The sequence below is a fragment of the Watersipora subatra genome, chromosome 1, assembly GCF_963576615.1.
Source record: "Watersipora subatra chromosome 1, tzWatSuba1.1, whole genome shotgun sequence".
Lineage (NCBI taxonomy): Eukaryota > Metazoa > Bryozoa > Gymnolaemata > Cheilostomatida > Watersiporidae > Watersipora > Watersipora subatra.
This window is the reverse complement of record NC_088708.1, coordinates 3,935,365-3,951,663: the sequence shown is the minus strand read 5'-3', so window position 1 is coordinate 3,951,663 and position 16,299 is coordinate 3,935,365. Positions and strand designations below refer to the sequence as shown.

The following is a 16,299-nucleotide window of genomic DNA, read 5'->3' as shown; positions in this document are numbered from 1 at the left end:
GAGATTACGTCTACAGCTATGGAGATGGTGCATACCATTGATTGTTGAAGAAAAAATGTAAGAAAAATCGTAAAAAATAATGCAATAATAGTGTTTTCACTTAACATTGATTGAAAAACATACTATTGATTAAAGTCATCTATCAATCAGAACGAAAATCGTGGAAGTGTAAAATAAAAACAATTTATTATCTCCTTTCCTTTCTTGGCATTCTTAACGATTACTACCACTGCTACTATTACTACTGGTGGCTGTTCGGAGCCACAAGAACGCTAAGATGTGTGCTTAAAATCTCAAAGCTTTGGTTGATGCTTTGAGTCTGATAAAATCATCACCACCTTAGGGTGATAGTACCATTCGTTGTACTACGAATTATTATTTGTTGATAGTTTGTAATTAATTAATAGTCTGCAACTAACGGTGAACTAGTATTAATAATTCGATATATTGGGCATTGGTCTGGCTGCTTATAGTAATTTAATAGTCAAACGAGTTTGGGTAAATGAATGAGACAAAATAATATGACTATTTGCGAATAAATAACAAAAAAATAAATAGTTGTTTTATAACTAAATTGTTCCATTCTTCTGGTCACTTTTAATGTTTTACGCATTGCTTTGTTTTAGCTTGCTTTGTAAAACATTGTTTTAGACATGTCTTATGCATTGCTAATATATACATAGTAGTAGTAATATTATATCTTTGGTATATTATACCATATGCATAATATATATTACATATAATTATGTAGTGGTTTTATTATTTTGTGTTGCAAGCAAGGTTGATTGATTGAAAGGTTGAATCATGAGTTAAAACTGTTTGTCTTGGGATGGCTAATTGTGATAAGTAACATTACATTAAAAATTTCATCCTCTGAGCAGTACAATTAGTCGAAAACTGTAAATTATGAAACGTCAACACCGTGTAGCAGGCTGTACGCTACCATTTTCCATTTATGTAGCTTTGTACGCAACATCTAAATTACAAGTCCCAGGTAGCGAATGGGACCAATGTCAATATTGGTATATTGATATTGGTCCTGATCAATAAGTCAATATCACCACCCAGAATTTTACTAAAAACATTATGACAAAGTTTAACTCATCTGTCTTTCAAGGTTTCAAAATAATTAATTTCTCATAGTTGAAGAAAACTAACTCTGCTTTTTTGTCTATACAAAAATCTCAGTGCAGCGTTTTGAGTTCACTTTAGTAAAGTAATATCCTTTGTAAGGTATGGGTCCCAAACCATGCAGCCATACTCAGGACCAGGTCTAACTCGTGAAGTATCAGCTATCTTTTTTGTCTTTTGATCTGCATCTTTCAGAACCATTGTAAGCATGCCGATTAATTGCTCTTCCTCGGATTCAATTTTAAAAATATGTTGATTAAATTTCAGATCATTTTGCAACTCTACCACAAAATAAGGATTAGAAGTCACACTTTGAAGATGGTGATCATATAAGATGAGAAGGTTATTTGTATCCATCGGCAAAGACGACTTGCCAATAGAGAAATGGTAATACTTTTATGGATTAAATTTCATGTGCCAAATTTTGGCTCAAAATTCAAGAGAGCATAAATCTTGTTGCAGCATGGGAGCTTTGTCTTGTGTAGCTGTTGAGGCTTTGTGTTATCAGCTAAGTTGTCAGTTCATCTTCAGCCACTTTTTCGGCACTCGCATGGAGTCCCTTAATACCTCGTCTCTTAGCCTACCAAGCATCATTTTATGCAATATGTAGCAGGCACAAAAATAGCTGTAAACTCTCTCAACAAGCGGTTTGGGAGTTGTCTGTTAGAGTTTTGCTGTTGTTGAACACACGACTCCTTTCTTAAAGCTAGTCTAAACAGGCTAAACTAGCTCATACAATGATTAGCAGGGCTTTTGGTTCACAAAATATGAAGCAAAAGTTTAATCATTATATTACTGTTTGAACATTTTAGAATATTATACCTATAACTTAGCTTATGTTGATTTGTTCTGTATCTTGCAAAAATTATGTGCATTTAACCATTAATTCTATGTTATGTAAATTAGGACAATTTATTTCCAGCATCAAAACTAATTGATAACCTAAATCAGTGAATTCCTAGTTTGTAGATACTTGCAATTATTTTGTCAAGTCTGGTGCTAGTGATTAGTCCTACATAATTCTACTCCGAAAATTTCATCTAAAATTTACCGATTAAACTGCTATGTTACTGTTTTTATACCTCTTAGAAATATCTCGATGGCTGCTATGTGCTCTATCTTGCTCCATCTGAGATGGTACGTTGTCAATGAGAGGTGCAGCTGTGGCGATCATTCCAGTGATAGGTGACTCTGCCAGAGGTATGGGTATACAATCTTTCTTTCTGTAGTATAAAATAATATTACTAATGCGGGTGATTGGCATACGAATCAAAAAGTAGTGGGTTATCATTACAGTGCCATAAATGTTTGTTATAAATTCAAAAAATGTACTTGTACTTAGTGCTCTACGGTTAAGGTTCTTTTGAGTGAATTTTACCAAATTTGTATTTACAAAGAAACCAATTTTACAAATTGTTTTTGTATCTCATATAAAGTTAACTCATTAGTTTATGGTGAGCCAAAACACTTACAATACTTGTTTATAATTGCTGCCATTTTTCTCCTCATCTCTCTGTGCAAATTTTCTTATCCGCTCAGTGTTGGGTTTCTGATGCATCGAGCTAGAGAAAGTAAATTGCATTATCATACTTTCTAATATTCTCAAAAAACATATTGCTTTTTCATGACCTTCTACTCTACTTTGTAGAACATTGAAAGTCGATTGAGAAAGAATGGTGACAGTCAAAAGATAGGGTGATATGACGATACATACGTTATTGATCAAATACTAGTACAAGTACAGATACTACCATTTCAAGATGTATCACTGACATGATGGTGCTAATATGTGATGAATGAGAAAATAGAGCAAATAAATCTGTAACTGGATGTTTGTATTTTTTTGCAGAATAAATCATAAACTTATAATCTATCTATTGATTCAATTGATGAAATAGGAAAACTTCAGCAAGTAAAAATACTGCAAGAATGTGTACTTAGCATATGAACTGTTGTGTGTACAAAAGTAGCCCAATTCCTCCAAATTATACAAAAGTGAGTAATTTTGTATAAGTCTAAATGGTATTCACTTCGAAATAGTCTTTTAATCTATGCTTATTATATAGCAAAGCTAAAGAGAAGGAGCAGTTATAGTAGCCATGCAAGGAGATTGAGAAATGAGTTTTTACTTCATTTCAAAGATATTTATTACAGCATCACAATGTGGTTGAAGCTATGGCCACTTTAGCATAATTTTATGTTAATTTAGAGTTGGCTCCTTTATATGTCATATTTTTTCTTGCTAAAACAATATTGTTTAGTAAATAATTTCTTTTGTATCAAAGTGAAATAACAGGTTATATGCAGAAAAATCAACTTTTTATGAGAGCCTTCTTTTGCTCATTTATGATGGATGACACTATTGTAAATCATATAACTTGTATTTGTAATTTACTCTGTATAAATGCATATGTACTCAAGGGTGATCTCAACCGGCTGTGAGGGAGGCTCCATGTAAAAGTGAAACATAATGGTATGCAATAGGAGATAAAAAACAACTCCAAAGTTATGAAATGATATATTGACCAACAACCATTGATCACTTTAAGTGATGGGCTGCTGATAACATAGAAATACTCAGTTATTGACATGTGTCTGTATGTATAAGAGTAACAACTTCAAAAATACATACGCTTGTTTTTTGCTTAATGATTCAATAAAAATGTGGTTTTAACTTCAATAATCCGCTTTGTTGCAAATAAACGGCTGTTAAATCACCATGGTTCCCAATAATCAACTCGAATTAAATTTATGTATTTGCAAGGATTTGATATACGGATGATAATAGGATTTGATATAAAAAATAATTTACATAATAAAATACATCAACACACGTTCATAACATGCATTCATCGTGCCATTCGTAATTTTCTGCATCACAATTCACAGAATTAAAGTAGGGGCAATATCCTAGATCGTGGGCATAGTCTATCAGCTTGTAGACGTAATCTCCTGTAGGCAAAATCACTTGTAGGCGTAATCTCCTGTAGGCAAAATCACTTGTAGGCGTAATCTCCTGTAGGCAAAATCACTTGTAGGCGTAATCTCCTGTAGGCAAAATCACTTGTAGGCGTAATCTCTGGCACCCCAGTCAACGTATACATATAATTGCTCGCTAAAAAGGCAGTACATGTACGAGCTATTGGTCTCGATTAGTCATTTTATTAAACCTGCTACATATTATTTAATGCCTTCGATAGTTTTCAGAATGTCAACATAGTATATCAAACAAGTTACTATAATTCTCTGTATGTAGCAGTGTTTTCAGATTATAAAAATCATTACTTTCAAGATTTTCAATACGTGTAGAATGTTTTTAAATAACTATTTTCATGCCGCTGTTAGGGCGTAGCTCTAGGTTTTGTAATATATTGTTTAAAGGAATATTTTACAAACGCTGAGCAATGCTCTCACGAGCGAAAATTATGAGTGCATTGCTCAAAGAGCTTTCTTTGATTAACGTATGCTGGCCTATGCTATATATGTATATTTAAATTAGGCAATTGATAATCTTATTAAAATATGTAGTAAAATGAGCGAGACAAAAAGATGGGAATCGCAGTTAATGATTATTGATTTGTACTTGAACATTCTACAAATTTTGGTATTGTAGATGTGCAAAAGTTTTATGGCATCTTAGAATGATGGAATTGCAGAAAAAAGATAAGATAGAATTTGATACTTCTACTGGCTCAAAAGTTATAGAGCTCTACTATGGAGATATCACGAGCATGCCTAGTAATCCAAGAGCAGACATACTCATGGTATCTGCTTATCATGGTGAGATATTTATTCAATTTTTTGAACATCTCAATGTTCTTGCGAACGTGTGGCAAAGATTTTATGCCATAATAAAATTTATACATGCATTATGCCTATACACATATCATATGCCACACACCTACGCCATTATTATAATGCACACACACTTTTTGCCTAAAGTGGTACATATGATGGTGTGATGCTAAGGCAGCACATTGACGTTATAAATATGACATGTAGTATTAAGTATGGTTTAAAGCACATAAGTAGGGAAAGGCTCTCATTTGCAGTATATTCAAAGTAAAAATGTTCTTCTCGTAACTGTAAGGTAAAGCATCAGATTCAAACTTTTTTACTGAGCTTGTTTATTTTGCATATCATACTAGCAGCAAAATTTGGTTTGCGGCTTATTTGCTATTTAGTTTTAATAATCGACTCTTTTGTAAGCAGAATCTTCAGGGAACAAGATGGTTAACTAGGTTTTAAACAGTCACTAAGACAGCAGTTGCAAAAATAATTTAATTTATCAAAAGTCTATCAACTCACATTGTAGGCATGCATCAACAAAGAGTTTGTAGAAATTAGTGGTATCTTTTTTTCATGCTGAGACAACACAAATAAAGCCACCTAGCTACAATGAATGTAGAAGTAGAAGAAGTTTGCATATATTTAGGGAGCATTAAATTTATGAAATTTACTTAAATTTTGTTTTCAGGAGATTATATACCAACCAAGACATCTCTGATTGGTGCACTTAAGCGCAACTTATCCGTAAGTGTCGCGAAGCTAGCGGCAAATAAAGAAGAAGATTTAAGGAAATTGTTCCATTGCTGGTGGTCTAACCCACTGCCAGATCATTTGGCTTTTCGGTTGGTCTATTATTCTAGTTTGGCTTCTGCGTATCATTAGTTTGTATTACCCTGAAAAAGATTAAACAAGTTGGTGCCTCGTCAGTCAAAATTTGACATCTAACTAAAGCATCTAAATTGAGAAGTTGTTGGAAATGCCAGAGATAGCATATTGTCATACAGGGTTTAGTAAGTTTTGTAAAAAGGAAACTAGAGAAAGATGCACTTGAAAAGAGTCTACAAAGTAAAATATTTAAAAAATGCTGAAAAAGACACTCAGAAGGAGCACTCTAGAGATCGGATGTCGTTGGAGAATATGTTAGGAGAGAGATTTACACTTTAGAGAGATTGCTAGACAAGGGCATATGAGGAGAAGGCATTGAAGAACATGTTAAGAAAGAGAAGGAGTGATAGGCAGCTTTTCCAAATCACTAAAAAATTTTAGGAGTGATTCATGGAGAAGCGTGTTGCTAGAAAGGTAGATTAGTTGAGCAAGTCAAACATCATTTGCATCATTCTGTTCTTTTTAGGTCTGTAAATGGCTAGTATAGATCACGATTAGAAATCAAATGGTAAAAGTGTATCATCACCCTCAACAAATGTCAATGATCTGTTGTAGTGAGTTTGTTTGCTTGTTACAGAAGGATTTTGTGTTTTGAGTCGGGTACATCACATTTACTACCAGAAAAGGCAGTGCAAGCAATATTTAAAGCCTTAGTTCCAGCATGCGGCCTGTTTTCAGAAGGAATAATTGTCTCTCCTCTACTGAACACCGGCAATCAGGTACAAAGTTTTTAGAGCCTTCAACTTAACACTTTTTGTATGAAAACACTATTACATTTGCTTACATATTTAACTTTATTCAGCTATGTAGCACTTTACTCAACTATATTCAATTTTCATCAATTTTATTTGACTACATGTATCTAATTAGGTATATTCAACTCTACTCAACTGTGTTCAACTCTAATCAACTAAATCAACTTTAATCAGCATATTCAACTTTAGCTTGCATTATTCAACTCTACCTAACTACACTCGTTTCTCTTTAACTACATTTGACTTTAACCAACTTTCTGCAACTCGACTATATCCGACTCTATTCAATTACATTAAACTTTGCTCAATGCTATTCAATTATATTCAACTCAATATTCGACTCTTTCCTCAAATATTTTAAACTCTTATCAGCTATATTTAACTTAACTAAATTTGTCTCTATTCGATTATATTTAATTCCACTCAATTATATTGAACTACATTCAACTATATTCAACTCTCTCCTCAAATACATTTAACTCTACTCAACTATATTTTACTCTATTTAAATTTATGCAATTATATTTGATTATATTTACCTAGACTCTGTTCAACTATATTTGACTCTTCTTAACTATATGCCAGTTTATCCAACCGCATGGTACACCATTCAATTTCATTCAATTATATTTTACTATATCTACATAGATTCAACTCTACTACAGTACTACAGTTGACTATAGCTACAGCACTACTACTGTAGCTATAGGCAACTCTACTCAAGTATATGCGACTTTACTTAACGAATTTTTATTAAATTCTAATTTATTATATGCACTCTGCTCAACTTCATACAGTTTTTTTAATTATAGTTTATTATATTTAACTCTACGGCTACATTCAATCCCATCCAATAATACTTGTGCGTTAGTCAGTCAATCACGCAATTTGTCTTTTTGTTAGCAGAGTAGAGAGTGAGTAAACAGCATTAACTGCAACCAGCCTTGTACTCAGTCATTGCCAGTTGTACGGAGTTTTTGTTGGTAACTATTTGCTAGCGCTACGATGAGACAACAATGTTAAAGGCAATCGTAAGTAATGCCGTTGTTTGGATGAAGAATGGTCTCAGCGTTCAGCAGTTTAAACTTGTCATCTACCGTGGAAATGATGAGATTCTTGAGACCTTTAGACTCTTAAAACGGGAGCATAACAGATGTAAGTTGATAACTTCTGTAGCATTGTATGATCTGTCAAAACAAGTGATTGTGTTTTTCTCAACTCTTTTACTTTAAAGTATCTAGTATTGACACATTTCCCACTATTCTACTCTATATTTGGTTGTTCCAATCACTCATTATGGTTCAGCCCTTTTAATGCCTGTTCCTACTCAGCTATCATATTATCGGTTATAACTGGTTTAGTGCCAGGAGCTATGATGAGGTTCAAATCAATCCGACCTTCAGTACCAAAGTTTGACTTTTACTTGTCATACGTGTCTGAGGATAGTTCTGATGCTGAGCGAGTTCAAAACATGTTTTTGGAGCACAAAAGCGATCTGAAATTTTTCATGGCTGAAAATCGTGGAGATTCTCCTCAAGAACAGCTGACACAGGAACAACTCTTTGACATAATGAAAACTTGTAAAAGGTAGGCAACTGCATGACAAGCATGGTTAAACTCATTTTCTTCTTTATTACGAGGTGAGCATTGACACATTATGATGTTGCTCTACCTATTCTAAATTGTAGAGTTGTGGCTTTCTTGAGTCCCTCCTATTTAGCTGATGGAGACAGGGTCGAGGAATACAATACAGCTTGGTGTCTAAACAGGAAACCAGATTCTACAACTAGGCTGGCTCCGATGCTTTGCCAGGATATTGCTGGGCTGCCTACATACATGTCACTTATTCAGTGGGTAGATATCAGGTGAGAAAAGCGTTTTTAAAGGTTGTGAAAACCAGAGTGGTCAAGTCACTACCTAGTATACATTTAGGTTGTAGCTGTATATATAAATCTCAGAGTTTCTCTTTTTGTTTTCATCCGTATCTCCAGTTATAGCGATTGAAATATAGCCATTAAAATCTACATCGCAAAGAATTTCATTTCAGAACCTCCCGTTCACAAGACGATTAACTAACCCATTAGGCTATATGGGATACAATGGATTCATTGGGAAGATAGTCATTATCTGGGTTAAAATACGCATAATAATGCTGTGTTACCCGCAATGTCACTAAAGCTTGCTCTCACGGCTCTCATTAAAAAAATTAGAAATACATATGCTAGCTTATTTAAATTAGCCAATGGCAAGTGCATTACCTGCCACTGCTTATGAGCTGGTTTTTATTACCAGTGCAACGCCGGACATTTATCTAGTAATCCATACGTTACAGATTACAGAATGGACAGACTGAGAGACTTGTGCGCAACATCACTCTTTATGTAGTTGGCTACATCCAAGAGTTTAGTTCTGATATTTCTGCCGAAACCGCTAGTCACGCTGTGTTTGTTAGGTGAGTCACCTTCTTAAAATATGCACGGCGCAGACTGTATCTGAAGTGGACGACAGAAAGCCTCATCTTACTCTCTTTTAGACCTGCAAAATCTAGAACTAAAGCTAAAGAAGACGATGTGGGTGAAAATGAAAAGAAAGCTTATGATGTGTTCGTGTCATATGCTCATGCTGACGAGGAAGTATGCAAGCTGTTAGTAGAGGAATTACAGCGGAAGATTCCGGCTGTTAAAATATTTATTGACAGGGAAGAACTTAGAACTGGTATGATTTATTTAAAGTAGTTGGACTTGTGTGTGTATATGTGTTGTATATTGAGTGCCCTGATTCTATACAATGTTTAATTAAATGCATGAGGGACACAATTAGCCTCTCAACTTTTGTGTTTAGGTGGGTCTTGGCAGCAAAAGTTATACCATGCCTTGGAGTCTAGCAGAATGACGATAGCGCTCATATCCCCAGCCTATCTCAACTCTCGCATGTGCGATGAAGAGTTTAGGCTTTCTATAGCCAGACACTTTACTGATGTTAGTTGTTTTATATCGCAGATCATGCAAAAGCACTATATTTCAAGTTGTCTACCCTTTGTTTAAGATGAGATAACCCTTAAAATTAATCATAGTGTTGGATAGTTCAAAAATATTTGCTGTAATAATCAGCCAGATTACATTTTTCAGAAAAGGTACCATCTGCTCCCAGTGCGGATAGAGGAAATGGATATGGATGCCTTACCAGACAGATACTCTGCTCTGCACAACAGCGTTTTAGGAAACCAAGACAGATACACTCACATCACCGAGTACTTTGTTCCGCTTGTTAGAGATTATCTTCAAGAAGGGAAGTGTGATGGTTTGTGCTTCTCTCTAAACAAGGTAATCATTTTGACTAGTTTTTGTCACAACAATCATTTTACTAGTATCTTGTATAGAATTGCTCACCTCCCTCCTCGCTGCCATCATATCAGTGCTGCTCGTTGCAGACTACCTATAACTTGGCGAGGCTGCTTGAAGATGGCCGATGCACTAAACTCAGCAAAATCATAGAAAGTGAGCCAGTTTTTAATCCTCAAAAGATGCCGGAATCTGTGAGGATACAGATTCTATCCTCCAAAGATGATTATGATTTGCAAATCGCAAAAGAAATCAAAAGATGTTTTCTCGATCAATTTGGATCTATGAAAGTTCGTGACTACAAAGGTATTTAGTAAACTGTAGGTGTGACAAAGATGAGTTCGACCACTCAGGAGTTCTAACTCTATATTTATGGCATTGCTCTAGTTATCCTGCTCTTGTTTCTTTCCTCCAACTCTGCTCAACCAGCTTTTACACACTTTTCTCTTTGATAGAGTTCAGAGTTGAACTGAGTGCAGACTATGACACTGCGACTAATGTGAAAAAGCTCGACGAAGCTACTCTCATTGTTGTACTTGTCTCAGCTAGTCTGCTGCAAGACAGTGACCTTATTGAGGAGCTACAAGTGGCTATAAACAGACAGCGCTATGGTATAACATCATACTTGATTTTTAATAAATTGCACATTCTTGAAGATTTTGCTGATGTACATGTACATTTTTATCAGTGTATCTATTCAGATGCATATGCCAAAATGAATTTGCAACAAGTGACTTGCTGTAGGGGATTGTACCAGGCTATATCCTGTACTGCTGGGAAGCTCACTTGGGATCAGTTTAAAGCACTACCATGTGTACTGCGAGCTGCTGTTATATGAGGTTTGCCTAACTGACCCCATTTGGATGAACGTGAATGTAGGTGAGTGAAGTATGGCCAGTATGTCCATTTCAGCAAAAACACTCATATTTAAGTACTTTTCTTAATGACACTTGTGTTTAGTTGCTTCTCACGGTAAAACCTGTGCTAAAACACTTGTCATTGTGACACTTGTGTTTTGGTACTTGTCATTGTGACACTTGTGTTTAGGTACACACCATTGTGACACTTGTGTTTAGGTACTTGTCATTGTGACACTTGTGTTTAGGTACTCACCATTGTGACACTTGTGTTTAGGTACTTGTCATTGTGACACTTATGTTTAGGTACTCGCCATTGTGATTCTTGTGTTTAGGTACTTGTCATTGTGACACTTGTGTTTAGGTACTTGTCGTTGTGACAATTGCGTTTAGGTACTTGTCATTTTTGACACTTGGGTTTATGTACTTGTCATTAAGACACTTGTGTTTAGGTACTTGTCATTGTGACACTTGTGTTTAGGTACTTGTCATTGTGACACTTGGGTTTAGGTACTTGTCAGGTGTATACCAGCACCCTTTTTGTCGTAACCTAATTTTTTTCTAATTTATTCTGGTTTAAATTGAATACCGCAAGCTTTTTACGAGAACTAAGCAAAGGACGAAATAGACTGAAAAAAGCTGACAAAAATAAGTGAAATCAAACCAATAGCCCAGCTAATCATTTGAGTGTGAATAAGTTACATCTATTAGGAGTACAATTACAGCAGGACGTTTACGTGTGAAGCCTTTTCTTAGATCAAACAATGGAAAGCCATGATAACTACAAGGAGACAATGGTGAAATGTGCTAAGCTGCAACAGGAGTTTGAAGATGAGCACACGGAGGCCTACCTTCAAGAAGAAGATGATCCTGCATTGCAGTTGGCTAGAACGGAAAAGGATGCAAGTCTTAAACGACTAAAGTTCTATGCGACTGTCTGCAACCGTATCGCTCACCACCTAACACAAGCTGAGTACGTACTCCATGAGTCAGGCATTTGCAAATCTAGAAAGCTTTCATGCATTATATCTGATGAAGTGGGTGTTCAAGTTTTCAACTCTACTTGGGAGCAGAACTAATTGTTGGTTCGTCATAGTTTGATGAACTCTGTAAAAACCCACAAAACTTTTTAACAACTAGAGCAAACATGGCAAGCGAGTATCACATTATCAGACTTGTATAAACTGATATTATATATAGCTTACTGTCACGTGCACTAGTAATCAAGACTCTACGTATAATTAGACTTGCGAGCAGTATTTGCGTAAGTCTTGTCTAGTGTAAGTCTTGTTTTAGTGAAGCTTTAGAGCATTTATAAAATTGATTATCAATTATGAGCTTCACTTAAAATTTCTGTTGTTCACAGAGAAGTCAAGAGCATGGTCCTAATAGATACGTTTGCTGTCATCAAAGAGGTCGTGTTAGACAATGAATCTACAGAAAAGCAGCAAGTGGCAGCTCTTGAATCCATAGCTAAATCTTACACCGCACCCCCTCAACCGCAAGATACCAAAGTAAGCAAGACCAACCTGGTCATGTAGGGTTAGACTCTGCGTTTATGAATGGGTGGAATTCAGACAGATTGACTTCATTGATTTTCAACATATATCTTTACTGCATCATTGTTATTTAGAAAGGCATCATCATTGGTATTTGCAGGAAAATGGAAACCAGTCTCGAGGAGAAAAGAACATAGAGAGTTTAAAGAGCAGATATGCCAAAGGTGAAAAACCCACGGCTTCCCACTCATGTGCGCTTCTCTGAAAAGTCAGACTTCTCGGGAGTTTTGCAACATTATCCTACTTAATCTTACTTAATGTTTTACATGTTAAGTCATTTTGTCTTAATCCACATGTATGTAATATCAGAGCTTGTTAGCTCATTCTTTTCTGCAATCAAATTAGATGTTCCTCACAAGCGATGATAGCATGCTAAGCATTAATTTCTATACCTCGAGTATTTTTTAACACTTTTTACATGTTTCTACAATTGCAATCCTTCCAAATGCTTTATTTTTGTGAAATACCATTTTTTAATATAATAATATAGTTCCGTGTATATTGGCCATCAGTTCAGTCTAGCATCCCAATAATTGGTAGGACAAGGTGAGAGATGGATAGTGCAGCAACAGCAGCATATGTATTGGTTGATTCAGTCTAACATCCTAGCAGTTAGTAGGGTAAGGGCTGGCTGGTATGGCAAGGGCTGGCTGGTAGGACAAGGGCTATCTAGTAGGAGAAGGGCTGGCTAGTAGGACAAGGACTGGCTAGTAGGACAAGGACTGGCTAGTAAAACAAGGGCTGGCTAGTAGGACAAGGGCTATCTAGTAGGAGAAGGGCTGGCTAGTAGGGCAAGGGCTGGCTGGTAGGACAAGGGCTGACTAGTAGGACAAGGGCTATGTAGTAGGAGAAGGGCTGGCTAGTAGGACAAGGGCTGGCTAATAGGACAAGGGCTGGCTAGTAGGACAAGGACTGGCTAGTAAAACAAGGGCTGGCTAGTAGGACAAGGGCTATCTAGTAGGAGAAGGGCTGGCTAGTAGGGCAAGGGATGGCTGGTAGGACAAGGGCTAACTAGTAGGACAAGGGCTATCTAGTAGGACAAGGGCTGGCTAGTAGGACAAGGGCTGGCTAGTAGGATAAAGGCTGGCTAGTAGGACAAGGGCTGGCTAGTAGGACAAGGGCTGACTAGTAGAACAAGCACAGTTAACAATGAAGACAGTTGTAGGAAGATCTGATACCCCAGACATTAGCTGTCATTTTGGAACCCAAATAAGCAATTACTGTTTATATCAAAGTCTACTTGTTTTGCCCCCATGGCCAAGAGAGCAGCAAACATGGTTAATATCAATAATGTTATCTAGGTGCTAGCAAGACTGGGACGCTTGTTATATAAAAGCAATACTCATAGCCCTGCAGAGGATTGCTAACTATATATATATTATAGAGATGCAAGAGTTGAATTGTGAAAGGCAACTAAAAGAATGTGTATACATACAAACTCCACTCTATGTATAACCAAAATTAGAATGACAAAAACAGCACTAAAGACGAGATGCATGCTGCATAGGTTTCAAACATTTATTAGGAACTTCGAATTTTGACATCCCAATTCTAATGGCATGACACTAGTCAGGCAGTGAACTCAACTAGAGCTGGAGTGAGCGGTATCAGATTCTGGTTTGCTGGCTAAATTATCAGAAGAGTCTTACAGGATACCAAACCATAAGAGATCTTGTGAAGTGATGCTACAGGATACAAAAGGTGTGGGCAAGACAATGAGTGGTGCTATATACAGTAACTACATTGTAAAGTGAGTCTACAACATTTTCTACAAAGATTATCAGCTTCGATTATCAGCTTTGTGTTATATCTCTTAATATCAGACTCAAAATGTTATAGCTAAAATTTGGAAAAAGTGAATGATGAAGAGTTGAAAGCTATTCAAAAAATTGCTTTGGGATGTCAAATTTTATTTTTTTAAATATGCTAGCAATAGATTGTGTAGCAGTATGGACGCAATTGGCTAAGTATTTTTAAAATTTACGGACTAATTTCAAGTCCTATAGCAGTGTGGATAACACTGATGACTCACAGACTAGCTGTAAGTCCTATAACAGCGTTAATAACACTGCTGACTCACAGACTAGTTGTAAGTCCTATAACAGTGTTAATAACACTGATGACACAGACTAGCTGTAAGTCATATAACAGTGTAAATAACACTGCTGACTCACAGACTAGTTGTAAGTCCTATAACAGTGTGGATAACACTGATGACTCACAGAGTAGTTGTAAGTCCTATAACAGTGTAAATAACACTGATTACTCACGAACTAGCTGTAAGTCCTATAACAGTGAGAATAACACTGAATCACAGACTAGCTGTAAGTTCTATAACAGTGTGAAAAACACTGATTACTATAGCCCTAATAATGTAATACTCAAAATGGGTGTTTATTGAAAATAGTGCAAATATTATTATGCAAAATAGAATGACTGACACTACCAAAAAGCATTTACATATAGTTCTGATTAACGATTTTTTACAAAAAAAACTTTATTAGGGAAGCTGGAAGGGAAAGCTTATCAAATTTCGGCAAAATCATAATTATTTTGCCCAGTTACTCACTGGAACTTATTCATTCAAATAGGCTTGTACTTTAAAACGAAACACGAGAGCAAAATTCCTAGTGAGTGGGCACTAATATCTTTATGAATAAAAAATCCCATAGGTCTGAGACACTCTAAGGATGCACAAAAGGTATGCACAGGTCTCCTGCAATAATTGTTTGTTTGTATATAATATGTACTGAGGTTAGCATGAGAATACAGAATTCTGTCAACCTCACTAATACCAGCGCAAAGAAACAAAAACAGAACTTTAATGGGTATATGATATGAGTAGTGGATAGGGTGTGGTATGCGTACAAAGCAATTAAGTAAGGGATCGAGTAGAATCGATTAAACACTGCATATACATGAGATATGAAAAACTAAACATTTCATTTGACAACTAAAGTAGAAATTAGAATAATTGGTTGTACCTATGGTTGTCTATGTAAAAAAATTAATTTATTGCAGGAGGCTCCTACTCTACTATTCAAGAGCCAGCTCTAGCCTAATCAATGTGGACAGCCGGTATTGTTTATAAATAATAAAGAAAAAAAAGAGTATATGCACACACAGACACATTCACGCCTATGTATATGTTCACACATATACATACATTCACAGACACATACATGTATGTATTAATGTATACAATGAAATATAATTAATTCACAATAAGCTCAAAACAGGAATAAGAAAACTAATGCCAGTCTGTTTCAAAGACTAGTAAACTATCTGGAGAATAGATCTCCTTCTTCATGACCTTGATTGAATTATATTTTAAATAGTTTTTGCTATATTCTTCGTTAATAGAAGGAGTAATATATACACAGTTAGACCTGAGACTTTGTTGAGAGTTTTGTTGTTCAGTCTGCCTGATGATATAATCATATGAAATAGTGGCACTGAGTCCGAATAGTATTTATCAAATTTTTGTAAAATATGAGCAATGACTGGCCAAAGTATGCAGGTTCAATAACCTTCGACCATATGTCACTGAAAAGAACCTAAAGGTTTTACAAATAATTTTAATTGCCTTGTTTTGGTCTTAAGACTCTATTCTATTGAACAATGTTTTTATGGACAAACTTAATCTCGTTGGTGACGCATAAAAACAAAACACATTGTTTAATAAGCAAAAACACAAGGAAACCATTGAAATATCAAGCAATAATCTGAAGAAAGTACATGTAGATTAAAGTAATGTTGGTAAAATAGTCACTATTCAATGTGTAGTTGTCCTCTCTCTCTTTGTGGGTGATAGGTCATGGAAATTTTTGAGTTCCATTACCAGGGAATCGTGAGCTGAAAGCCTTAGGACCAATATGCAATACGGTAATAGTTTTTCGAAATAATGAATCCATTCCTAAGTTAAGAAAAATAAGTCTAAAGCATGCGCGCCCTGGTAATCGTTTGAATCGCTAATTTTTCT

At 35.6% G+C, this 16,299-nt stretch overlaps 1 protein-coding gene across 1 annotated transcript; it reads left to right on the top strand.

Annotated features, from left to right (window-relative positions):
* Positions 1 to 4,775: 4,775 nt before the first annotated feature.
* LOC137407225 (uncharacterized) lies at positions 4,776 to 12,706 on the top strand. Its single transcript, XM_068093833.1, has 16 exons — positions 4,776 to 4,911; positions 5,609 to 5,762; positions 6,383 to 6,524; positions 7,559 to 7,715; positions 7,922 to 8,147; positions 8,249 to 8,425; positions 8,893 to 9,012; positions 9,094 to 9,275; positions 9,402 to 9,538; positions 9,689 to 9,883; positions 9,991 to 10,207; positions 10,357 to 10,512; positions 10,646 to 10,780; positions 11,515 to 11,731; positions 12,125 to 12,272; positions 12,418 to 12,706. Exons 1-16 carry the CDS (start codon positions 4,776 to 4,778, stop codon positions 12,520 to 12,522), a joined length of 2,604 nt encoding a protein of 867 aa, XP_067949934.1. The 3' UTR covers positions 12,523 to 12,706.
* Positions 12,707 to 16,299: the final 3,593 nt, after the last annotated feature.

Excerpts from the sequence above, each read along its gene's own strand:
- LOC137407225 (XM_068093833.1), top strand. The coding sequence starts at position 4,776 with ATGGAATTGCAGAAAAAAGATAAGATAGAATTTGATACTTCTACTGGC. Across the intron at positions 9,884-9,990 it reads TGTGCTTCTCTCTAAACAAG|ACTACCTATAACTTGGCGAG; the intron begins GTAATCATTTTG and ends TGCTCGTTGCAG. Across the intron at positions 10,208-10,356 it reads GAAAGTTCGTGACTACAAAG|AGTTCAGAGTTGAACTGAGT; the intron begins GTATTTAGTAAA and ends TCTCTTTGATAG.